At 55.9% G+C, this 11,722-nt stretch overlaps 2 protein-coding genes across 2 annotated transcripts; one reads left to right on the forward strand and one right to left on the reverse strand.

The window, feature by feature from the left end:
* The first annotated feature begins 6,109 nt into the window (after positions 1-6,109).
* LOC143392056 (interferon-induced transmembrane protein 1-like) lies at positions 6,110-7,316 on the forward strand. The gene is made up of 2 exons (XM_076844922.1): positions 6,110-6,453; positions 6,966-7,316. The coding sequence occupies exons 1-2, from the start codon at positions 6,205-6,207 to the stop codon at positions 7,155-7,157; spliced, it is 441 nt and encodes a 146-aa protein (XP_076701037.1). The 5' UTR covers positions 6,110-6,204; the 3' UTR covers positions 7,158-7,316.
* A 2,952-nt stretch (positions 7,317-10,268) lies between these two features.
* On the reverse strand, positions 10,269-11,417 carry LOC143392057 (interferon-induced transmembrane protein 1-like). Its single transcript, XM_076844924.1, has 2 exons — positions 11,066-11,417; positions 10,269-10,556 (listed from the first exon to the last, which is right to left on the reverse strand). The coding sequence occupies exons 1-2, from the start codon at positions 11,312-11,314 to the stop codon at positions 10,365-10,367; spliced, it is 441 nt and encodes a 146-aa protein (XP_076701039.1). The 5' UTR covers positions 11,315-11,417; the 3' UTR covers positions 10,269-10,364.
* Positions 11,418-11,722: the final 305 nt, after the last annotated feature.

The following is an 11,722-nucleotide window of genomic DNA, read 5'->3' on the forward strand; positions in this document are numbered from 1 at the left end:
CACCTGCCCTGAGTGACTCCTGTTGTACAATACAGCAGCTCTCAGGCTGTGCCTGCCCTCGGTGACTTTTTGTTATAAAGGTGTAGTTTTCCATGAGCGTCTCCATTTTGAGTTTGAGTGCTGAATTGCAGTGATTCTACAACTTATTGGTCAAGTGTACGACCACCCTCTGCCTGGCACAACCATAAGGTATTAACTGACAAAAATTAATTGTGCTAATAAAAATGGTCACCTTTATTACGCAGCTCAGAAGGCTAATAAAGCCAGTCTTAGCAACTTAGCAAGACCCTAAGCAACTGAGTGACCCTGTCTCTAAAAAAAATACAAAAAAGTTTGGGGATGTGGCTCAGTGGGCAATTACCCCTGGGTTCAATATCCAGTACCCTCCCCCCCCCCCAAAAAAAAAAATGACTACCTGTGAACTTACCAAATTAATTAGAAACACATGGTTGAACGGGCTTATCCCACTCCTCAGAGAATTTCGGCCCCTACTTGTTGAACACAGCAGACCACTGCATGAAGTAATACCTCCCGTGAAGCCCCCAAAAGGAGGAGCCTTTCGAGAGTGGACATGGCGCACCCTGACACTGTCGTCCGATCACTTGTCACAAGACTTGCCCAGGAAAATCTCCATAGCAATGAACCTTCAGATTCCTGTCTGTGGGCTTCACCCGCGGGTGGCCTCTCCTGACTGTGACAACCACCCCGGCCCCCTCCCAGCTGCCCCAGGAGCTGCCAGCCCACGCTGAGGTGAACTGTGGCCTTATGTGCCTCTGCTCTGGGCAGCTCTGTGCCCTAAGGAGCTCTCTGGTTGTTTGTAGTCTTGTTTTCTCTGGCCACCTCTGCTGACCTTGCACCCCATCCACTGTCTGCCTGTGCCCTCAGTTCAGCCTCCGCACCCTGTGGTCGCCCTGCACTTTCTCAGACTTCCTGCTTCCTGAGTGCATGATTGTGTCAGGTGTGGTGTGTGACTGAGTCTTACTGACATAGAAACTGAGATTGGAATGAAAGAAGCTGTGATTGTCTGACTTATGACTCTCGGTGAGCTGCTAGTGGTGCAGTGGTGTCACTGGTGAATCATTACTCCTCGTGAACCTGATGTTGAGGAGAGGCACCAGATGACTTGGGTCAAGGTGGGTGACAGGCTTGCTCATCTCAAGTTCTGACTGCCAGGGGCTTTGCTTAGAGACTTCTGGGAAAGTTCTCAACAACACAAAGACAGCGTGGGTGCAGGAAGTGGTGGGAAACCTCACTGAGCACCCCTGATGCTCAGTGTGTGGGAGGGGGCTGCCTACCTCCTACAGACCACCCCTCCACACCGGGTAGGGACCCTCCACAGTGACATAGTGATGAACATGCCCAGCAGTCATGTCCTGGGCCCTGGGTCCCTTCTGCTCCACAGTGACATACACACCCAGAAGCCACACCTGGGCTCCTTGTGCTCCACAGTGACACAGTGACATACATGCCTGGCACGCAGGCTTTGGTTCCCTGTGGGCCTGGGTTTCCAGGCAGGTTGAAGACTGCCCGCTCCTCACAGCAAGCCTTTCCCCCCACACCGGGTGTTTGCCCATGGCTGATATTCATGTTAACGGGAGGTCCCTGGTTGGCCCCAGGACAGGGACTTGGTTGTGTAGGGAAGGTTCCAGTTACTCTTTTCCCTCTGAAGATTCAATCATTTTACAGTATAAAATAAACAGACAATAGCCAGATAATAGGAATAACAACCCACGGATCTTATTTTTGCCTGAGCCTGGGAGCCCCACAGATTCAGGGTGCGACTCGGAGAGCAGCAAGTGGCCTTGTAGAGAGCTCAGCAGAGGACAGGCCTCCCCAAGGAAGGGAGGCTGTGCAGGCTGGGGAGCAGTTCTCCAGGTCCCAGCCCTGCTGTGGTTTCTGACTCTAACCCCACGGTCCTCGTGGGAGGGTCCCTCCAGCAGATGGGAGGCTGCTGGGCAGAGAAGCCTGCGCTCACCCCTGCAGCTGCCCGTGTGGACGACCAAGACTGCTGCGGGGCCTGTGCAGCTCTAAATATGCTACAGCCAGGCCTCCTCCGGAGGGCAGTCAGCTGAGAAGACCTGTGATCTGGACCCAGAGCCCTTTCTCTGGAATGGAGGCTGGCAGGGGTGGCCAGACCTGCAGCCCTGGACTGCAGCTGGTGGGGATTCCCCAGGGTCTGTAGCTTGATCAGCCTCAGCCTGCAGCTTCAAAACAGGACATTTCTAATTTCACTGCATCCACATCAGAACACTGGGTGGGAATTTGGAAACAGTGAGCTTGCAGATAAGAAAGGTTTGAAGATGCTGCCCAAGTCACAGGTAAATAGTAAAATCCCCAAAAATAAAAATAATAAAGATCAGCACCAGAATCCAGTAGCAGGTGCACTATGGCTTTCTCTGAAATGTAAATTTTCTCTCCAGACCCCCCCAATTTTACAAAAGAAAATCATAGAGAAACCAGTTTACCACATTTCATCACATAATCATCACCACTGTGTAATCTTCTCATCCTGTTTTTTTAGTTCAAAAAGTTGTTTATAATCTTTCTTTTAAAAAAAAATTCGTTTTCTTTTAATATATATTTTTTAGTTGTCGATGAACCTTTATTTTATTTGTTTACATGTGGTGCTGAGGATCTATACATGCCAGGCAAGCGCTGCACCACTCAGCCCCACCCCAGTCCAGTTGGTGACCTTTCATTGCGAATACGCAGCCTGGTAGGAAGCTGTTCATCCTGCGCTTGAAAGGCAAGAATGGGCAGCAACGCATCCACCAGTGCTGATGGCCTTTGCCGTCTTGCACACCGGGAGCCCCAGCCTGGAATGCTCAGGTCACAGGCGCCATCACTGTCATTTCCAAAGCCAACTCTGTGCTTTGGTTGGAGCGTTTCTGCACTAATAGTGACCAGCATGAGTGGCACTGAGGATGGTGTGTCAGGTAACAAAACCAGCAATGGGAGCAGGACAATTCAAGGACAGAAGATTGAATCGTGTAAGTCTCTACTTGGCAAAACCAGTTTTTTTTTTTTGGTACTGGGATTTGAACTCAGGGGCATTCAACCACTAAGCCACATCCCCAGTCCTATTTTGTATTTTATTTAGAGACAGGGTCTCACTGAGTTGCTCAGTGCCTCACTTTTGCTGAGGCTGGCTTTGAACTTGAGATCCTCCTGCCTCAGCCTCCTGAGCCGCTGGGATTACACACATGCGCCACTGTGCCCAGATGCAAAACTAGTCAGTTTTTCCAAGCGTAATACTTCATCTATAATGCCCAGATCAACAAGTAATGTGTTGACTTTTCAGACTGGAAAAGTGTTTGCAACCTGTCACAAAGAAATGAAGTCATCAGTTTGGACTATTTTAATGCATATTCATGAAAGTATATGTAATGTATATTCCATGCATTCTTCTTTCTCACCAAAGACAGTTTAGTAATAAACAATTTTTAAGTAATGTCAGCACAATTTTTAAAAAAAAAGCTTCACATAATGGATGCACCCCACTGTTTTCCAAAAAAATTGTCATAAAATGTGCAACGATTATGCAGTGAAACATGGTATTTGTCAAATAAATTTAGTCTCACTGAACTTGCCTGATTATTTGCATAAAATGCAGTAAAAGTGACAGACCACAGAGGCTCCTATAAAAGCGGCTCTGCTGGGCTGGGATGAGGCTCACTGTCAGAGGGCTGGCCTGCCCTGCAGGTCCTGAGTCTGGTCCTCAGTGCAGCTGAGAGTGGGAGTGCTCTGCTGGAACGTTAGAGACCACCTAAGAGGATCTTTAAGTGATCTCTAAACTAGACGTTATCAACTGTGTGTTTTCCGTTCTCATCACGAATTCCTGTGTAAGGCAAAGGAGGTCTGTTGGTGGGGGTATTTTCATTAGCCTCTTGTCCTCAAGGGGGACACCATAAACTACATACTGTGTCCTTGTTCTGTGGGCACAGCAATGGTTTTTCTGTAGCTAGGCTGTTGTACAAGTTGTGGCTTTAGGATGGGGTGGGGGGTGGCTAATGTAAACTGTTAACCGTGGGATAAATATTACTTGTGGCTTAGGTTGGAGGAATAACACTATTGTTTGTATCCTGAGAGAGATTGAAATGCACCTCATGGCATGCCTCAATTGCATCCTTAGTCTCATTCTGGGAATTTTCCTACAATCTCAGGCCATGCACACTTTTATTATTGATTGACGTTTGCCCTCTTCTCCACATCATGAGTATCATCAACCAAACACTTGACATTCCCAATGGTTCCTGTTTCCAGAGGGTGTGGCCCAGCCACGGCATCCCCCTTGCTGTGACCCTGTGAGGCAGTGGGTGCAGGAACGCCTTCACCAGAGGTGCGGGTGCTCACCACCCAGCAGCTCTGTGACTGCTCACCGCTGTCTTCTCTTGCTCTGGTCCTTTTCCTGTGCCTGACGTTTTCTTTCTCAGAATTGAATTGCTCCTGGCTGCACATTCTCCCTGGAGCTGCTGTCATCTGAGACTCCTGGCCAACCTCCTGTGGGTCCCCAGTGCCAGCCAGAGCCACTGCAGGTGTCCTGGGTCCCTGAGGGCTGTCGCTTAGCTGCACGTACCTCCAGGTGGCTGCACAGACAGCAGAGGAGGACCCTGCTGGTCGTGTTGATGAGAGATTGCTTTCCAGAAGTGCGGTTGATGGTCAGCCAAAAGTAGGGGACAGAGAAGTCCTGCTAAGGACAGCTGAAGCACAGCCCTTTGGGCCGAGGTGATGGCTTGGGTGGTTCTTCCCCTTCCCACACCCCGTGAACCATCTGGGAAGAACTTCTGTGACCTCACTGGGGTAGGAGGGCAGCTGAGTCCCTGGGGCTGCAGGGAGGAATGGCCAGTGAGGAGGTCTTCTTGCACAGCTGTTGGGGGCAGGGATGGGAAAAACCCTTCAAGGCTTGGGCAGGACCAACATGGGCCCAGGCAGAGGCCCAAGGGACAAGCATAAGAGGGACCCAGATACCACAACCACTTGGGCTCTTGTCTTGTTGCTGCCCCTCACCTGGACTGCCGTGCCAGGAACCACAGCTGAGTGTGGTCATGGGAGCCCACATGGGCATCGGTGAGCTGGGAGGGTGCTGTGTCGTGGTGTTTGTAGGCAGTGACCAGGGTCAGAGGGAGCTGAGGAGACCAGGCTGCAGTCAACCCTCTTTTGAAGGCCCTCACTAGGACGACAGCCCCTGAGGGGGACAGTAACACTTGGAGAACAGAGGCTTCCAGTCCCCTCTGCCACCCAGGCACATCCTACCTGTCTTCCCAAGCAGCCAGCAGCTCAGGCTGTGGACAGCCACTGACACAGTCCTCTGTGCACCAAGTGTGAAGATACCCTCCTGTGCACTCAACCATGTGCTCTGCTGAGCTCCGGTGTCTACACCCTGGGAACATCTCCATCCCAGCTACAGCCTGGCCTGAGCTTGAACATGTTTCCACCCTTGGGCTTGCAAAGCTACCCCCACACCAATTCTGCACCCAAGGTAGAGCAAGCACCTCTCTCACACAGATGGCCAGGAGCAGAACAGACAGGGACTCAGCTTTCCAGGGTCTTGCAGCTAAGGCCAATGCCAGAAAGGGAGAGGAGTCCCTCCCATGAGCCCTTTTATTCATCCGTTCACTACAAACTGCCATGTTGGAAATCAGATTTCTGGGACATCACACACTGAATACTGCAGCAAGGGAACAGGGCAAATGCTTGGTCAGCAACGATGCCACAGCAAGCCCTGCCCTGGGGCTGACAGTTTGTGCCAGGTTGTTTTGCTATCTCCCATTTTCCTTCAGAACTTCATTCCAGGAACATGGCTATGACGCGCCACCACATGGTGGCTCTGGAGAGTGCAGGGGCTGTGGTGGACTGGCTGGGCCCTGAATGTGGACCTTGAGCTCCTGCTGCTGTTGACCAGACTGTGGAGCCTCCCAGGCCTGGGAAAAGCCCCCAGGACCCCCACGGCCCTAACAGGAGGGATCAGCTGAGAGGTACTGACTTGGGTTCCTGGACAGAAAGCACCGCCCACCTGGTCCTTCCTCCCACTCTGCCCTAGAGAAATTTGATCCTCAGGATTTAGTTCCACCCCTCAACACTCTGCAAATCACCAGCTCACAACAGCCAGGAAAAGGAAACTTCTGAGAAACCGAAAGTACTGGGGAAAGGGTGGGCCAGTCAGCAACCCTCCAGCCACTCCGCAGCTGGGCTCCTGTGAGCAGCATGAACCAGGCTCCCCACACCGTCTTGATGTACCCCAATGCTGGGCGCCCCACACACTATGAGAAGTTCCAGGAGGAACAAGAGGTGGCCGTGCTGGGGGCACCCCAGGGCTCAGCTCCCATGACAACCACCGTGATCAACATGCCCAGAGACATCTCTGTGCCTGACCATGTGGTCTGGTCCCTGTTCAACACGCTCTTCATGAACTTCTGCTGCCTGGGCTTCATCGCCTTCGCCTACTCCGTGAAGGTGTGTGTGGTGTGGGGGGGCTGGGCAGTGGGGATGGGTCAAGGAGTGGGCAAAGTGCATGGGAGGCTGACACTCCACCTGCACCTGGGGTGTGTGGGTCTGTGTGTGCTGGGGGAGCTGCTGTGGATCACCCCCTGAGGTTGGTGTGCATTGACCCTATGTGCCCTCCTCTTTCTGGATAAGTGTGGGGGGCATTAGGGGATCTCTCAGGGCAGGCACAGGAGGGAGCAGCCTGGGAATCTGGGGTCACTCTTGTCCCTCCCCAACCCAGAGGACTTCTCCCTCTGCCCAAGGGCAGAAATACCCGCTGCACACTGCAGCGTGTGGCCCCCCAGGCTGTCTCAGGAAGTACACATGGGCTCAGGGAAACACTGCTCCCAAGCTGGGGTGAGCAGCCAGCACTGGGGCCTGCTGCACAGTCTGAGTGTGTGAAAGGCAAGGGCAGAGAGGACCCTGGGGGCCTGGGCCTAGCACCTGCCTCTCCCCTGACCCTCTGCATCTGGTCTCCCCAGTCTAGGGACAGGAAGATGGTGGGTGACATAACTGGGGCCCAGGCCTTCGCCTCCACTGCCAAGTGCCTGAACATCTGGGCCCTGATCTTCAACATCATCCTGACCATCGGCGCCATCGTGATTCTCATCATCTTCTCGGCAGCGATTGTCCAGGCTATTTCTCAGATGATAAACCATCATGAGGGCTTCTAGTCTTGCCATGTCCTGACCCCCTAGCTGGCCCTGCACCCTGGCTGAGGCCCTGCCCTGCACCCTGGGCTGAGGCCCTGCCCCTGCACTCCACGCTTTCTGAAGCATTTACACGCACCCATCTGTCCACAGTGGGACTCAATAAAGTGCATTGTATGCGGGTGTCCTGTGATCTCGCCTGGGGAGGGGTCTGCTGGCAGTCCCAGCCTGGTGCAGGATCTGAACCCCTCTCCCTCTGCTGTCTGGCCTCCTGCTGTGGGCAGCAGCTGACCAGGATCCTGGGTGTGGCTCTCTACAACCTCTGAGCCCTGACCAAGGGAGCCCTGTGTCCTGAGTCCCCTTGCCTCTATCACCTCTTTGGGTTCGGGGTGGATGTGTGTAGCCCTGGCCTTGTTGGATGGATGGGGGCTCCTGTGTCTCCTGAGAGTGGTGACAGAGAAAGACCCTGCCAGGGCCTCCTGACCCAGCCACCTCTGGCTCCGTCCTGGCTGCTGCTTCCTCCTGCCACTGGGCACTATCCATTCCCCTGTTTCATGGGGAGCAGCCAGTGGCTGGCAGAGGGGCAGAGACCTCAGTTGTGGGCTCACTGCAGAAGGAAGTGTCAAGCCTAGTGACCTCTCAGGGACGTTGGGGCAGACTCTGAGAGCTCCAGATTGCCCAATTCCTTGAGCCCCGACTGTGCTGGCCCAGGGATATGTCTCTGCAGGATGGGGACCAGGGCCCTGGTGTGAGTTCTAGCTCTAGCTCTAGAGTCGCCCACACACTATGGAGCTGGGCCTTCCTCCCACGTGGCTCCACAGGGTCCTGCCAGGGCCTGGGAGGACAGTCCCTTCTGCTCAGAACCTTGGAGCAGTGACCCTCCAAGCTGCAGTCTGTCTGCTCTGTCCTGAGGGTCACCTGCAGATCCACCTGCCCAGTTCCTAGGCCCCCAGCCTGTGCCCACCAGTGCCCAGATCTGGAGTCTCTCAAGCGAATCGCTGTACTTGTGCCTGGTCTGCAGACAGGGTGCTCTCGCTGTCCCTGGGTGCCAGGTGTTGGAGCCAGGGGAGCCTGAGAGGGTCACCTGGGTGGATGGAAGCTCCTGAGCAGAGAGCACTTCTGCAGGCTGAAGCCCAGCGGCGCCCCCTGCCTGCCACGGGCACAACCCGCAGGGATGAATCCCAGAGGAAGATGGACTGGCAAGACCCAGGACATTTCCCAGCCCAGATTTGGGGTGGGGTCCCCGTAGGAGGGCAGAGGGGAAGACCCAGATGGTCTTGGACTGAGGGTGGTCTGGCCGCTCTGGGTGCGCACTCCTCAGGTCTCTGTAGGCAGCCGGCACTGCAAGGCCCACAGTGAACTTGGAAGTGTCCTCCTCCGCGGGGCAGAGTGAGTAGCCAGCTAAGAAGACTTTCCCTGGAAGGGAACGTGTCCAGGGCTGTTCATGCGGAGGACAAAATGTGCTCCCGCCAGGAGCAGTGGCTGATAGGCCGGCCCAAAGAAGGTCAGCAGGGTCCACTGGGCATGGCGTGTTCTGGGGGTGCCTGGGCATGGGCAGGACTGATGAGGTCTAGGCCTCTTTGCCTTGCAGAGGGGCTATGGAGTGGGGAAACGGCCCTAGGACTGGTGGGCGGGTGCAGAATTGCTGGTCACGCTGGGGTGAGGGCCATGGGGGCATCCTCGCTGGGAGCTGTGCACACAAGATTTGCCCACGCTCGCGTGTGTCTCAGCCCCAATCCTGAAAATCAAATGGGGTACCGTCTGACTTCACAGGGAGGCACAGGTGGACCGCCCAGTGGTGGTAAGCTGAGTCACCGCTAGAAGGGGTCTTCGTGCAGTCTTATCGGCGGAATTCCCAACCCTAGCAACTCTGCTGGCCAGAGTCCAGGTGGGAGGAAAAGACGGGGGCCCAACACATGGACAGAGGTGCTGCCACCCCGACCACATACCAAGCCCTGGGGCCCGCAGAAGAGCCCCGCCCCTTCCCAGTAGAGCCAGCCCTGGCCTCCCCGCCAGCACACCGCACTCCCAGAACCCAACTTGCCGTCCCCATGGATTTTGGGGTGCATTTCACACCCACTTGGGCGGTTTAGGCAGCAAAGAGCTGCAGGACGTGTCTCAGTCCCACGACACCGCGTGGATTTGAGCGACGGGACTAGGGTGACTCAGTACAGATGAACTCCAGGGACTCGCAAGGATACCCTGGGGGGACACGCGGAGAAGGCATCACCCCCACCCTGGGGCTCCCGGAGACTTGCAAGGGTGGTCGCCAGAGCGGAGGCGGAGACCGGAGGCTGTGTCCACGTGCATTAGGAGGGTCACTAGCGCCGTCGGGCGGAAGCGCCAGGGACTAGGTTTGGAGAGCGAGGGGTGCGCGGAAGGACCACCGCCTCGCCAGTCTCTGGTCACTTGACCGCGGTGCTGAGGTCGGTGGCGGCAGGTGGCGGTCCTGGGTGAGCTGCTGGGGTGCACCGGAGTCCCCTTGGTCTGCGTCCTGGGTCCCCGGGAGTAGGAGTGCTGCTGAGGGCCTGGAGGGCTGAGGCCCAGCCTGTCCGGGCTGTGCAGGGGAAAGAGCAGTAGGAAGCAAGGAGCTCTGGGCCTCTTTGGGCCGGGCCCATCAGCCAGCGCTCTTAGCGGAGGCAGGCCATCCCGCTCGCACCTCAGCCTCTCCAGGGCAAGGTTAGCCCAGGGGTGCCCCTAAGGTCACCACCACTCAGGGCCAGACACAAAACTGAACTCAAACCCAGGTCTCAGGTGTGACTGGGCAGAGTTCTGGTTTCTCCTGAAGGCCAGAGACCTGAGCTACTGTCCCACCTCTGGGCTGTGTGGGCTCCCTGATTTCTGTTCCTAGGACCTTCCTGGAGGCCTGGGGCCACAGGAATTCAGTCTCCTTCTGCTTGCAGCCACCAAATATGGGGAAGCCAGATGCCACCTGGCACTGAGCACCCACAGCAGGAAGTCAGGAACTTGCAGAACCTGGGACATGCATGGGACAGCAGAGGGAGAGGGGTTCAGATCCTGCACCAGGCTGGGACTGCCAGCAGACCCCTCCCCAGGCGAGATCACAGGACACCCGCATACAATGCACTTTATTGAGTCCCACTGTGGACAGATGGGTGCGTGTAAATGCTTCAGAAAGTGTGGAGTGCAGGGGCAGGGCCTCAGCCCAGGGTGCAGGGCAGGGCCTCAGCCAGGGTGCAGGGCCAGCTAGGGGGTCAGGACATGGCAAGACTAGAAGCCCTCATGATGGTTTATCATCTGAGAAATAGCCTGGACAATCGCTGCCGAGAAGATGATGAGAATCACGATGGCGCCGATGGTCAGGATGATGTTGAAGATCAGGGCCCAGATGTTCAGGCACTTGGCAGTGGAGGCGAAGGCCTGGGCCCCAGTTATGTCACCCACCATCTTCCTGTCCCTAGACTGGGGAGACCAGATGCAGAGGGTCAGGGGAGAGGCAGGTGCTAGGCCCAGGCCCCCAGGGTCCTCTCTGCCCTTGCCTTTCACACACTCAGACTGTGCAGCAGGCCCCAGTGCTGGCTGCTCACCCCAGCTTGGGAGCAGTGTTTCCCTGAGCCCATGTGTACTTCCTGAGACAGCCTGGGGGGCCACACGCTGCAGTGCAGCGGGTATTTCTGCCCTTGGGCATAGGGAGAAGTCCTCTGGGTTGGGGAGGGGACAAGAGTGACCCCAGATTCCCAGGCTGCTCCCTCCTGTGCCTGCCCTGGGAGATCCCCTAATGCCTCCCACTTACCCAGAAAGAGGAGGGCACACAGGGTCAATGCACACCAGCCTCAGGGGGTGATCCACAGCAGCTCCCCCAGCACACACAGACCCACACACCCCAGGTGCAGGTGGAGTGTCAGCCTCCCATGCACTTTGCCCACTCCTTGACCCATCCCCACTGCCCAGCCCCCCCACACCACACACACCTTCACGGAGTAGGCGAAGGCGATGAAGCCCAGGCAGCAGAAGTTCATGAAGAGCGTGTTGAACAGGGACCAGACCACGTGGTCAGGCACAGAGATGTCTCTGGGCATGTTGATCACGGTGGTTGTCATGGGAGCTGAGCCCTGGGGTGCCCCCAGCACGGCCACCTCGTGTTCCTCTTGGAGCTTCTCATAGTGTGTGGGGCGCCCAGCATTGGGGTACATCAAGACGGTGTGGGGAGCCTGGTTCATGCTGCTCACAGGAGCCCAGCTGTGGAGTGGCTGGAGGGTTGCTGACTGGCCCACCCTTTCCCCAGTACTTTCGGTTTCTCAAAAGTTTCCTTTTCCTGGCTGTTGTGAGCTGGTGATTTGCAGAGTGTTGAGGGGTGGAACTAAATCCTGAGGATCAAATTTCTCTAGGGCAGAGTGGGAGGAAGGACCAGGTGGGCGGTGCTTTCTGTCCAGGAACCCAAATCAGTACCTCTCAGCTGATCCCTCCTGTTAGGGCTGTGGGGGTCCTGGGGGCTTTTCCCAGGCCTGGGAGGCTCCACAGTCTGGTCAACAGCAGCAGGAGCTCAGGGCCCACATTGAGGGCTAGGCCAGTCCCATAGGGTCCCTCTACTCCCAGACCCCTAAGGGTGTTCTGGAAGCCCACAGCCC

The sequence above is a fragment of the Callospermophilus lateralis genome, chromosome 2, assembly GCF_048772815.1.
Source record: "Callospermophilus lateralis isolate mCalLat2 chromosome 2, mCalLat2.hap1, whole genome shotgun sequence".
In the NCBI taxonomy this organism is placed as follows: domain Eukaryota; kingdom Metazoa; phylum Chordata; class Mammalia; order Rodentia; family Sciuridae; genus Callospermophilus; species Callospermophilus lateralis.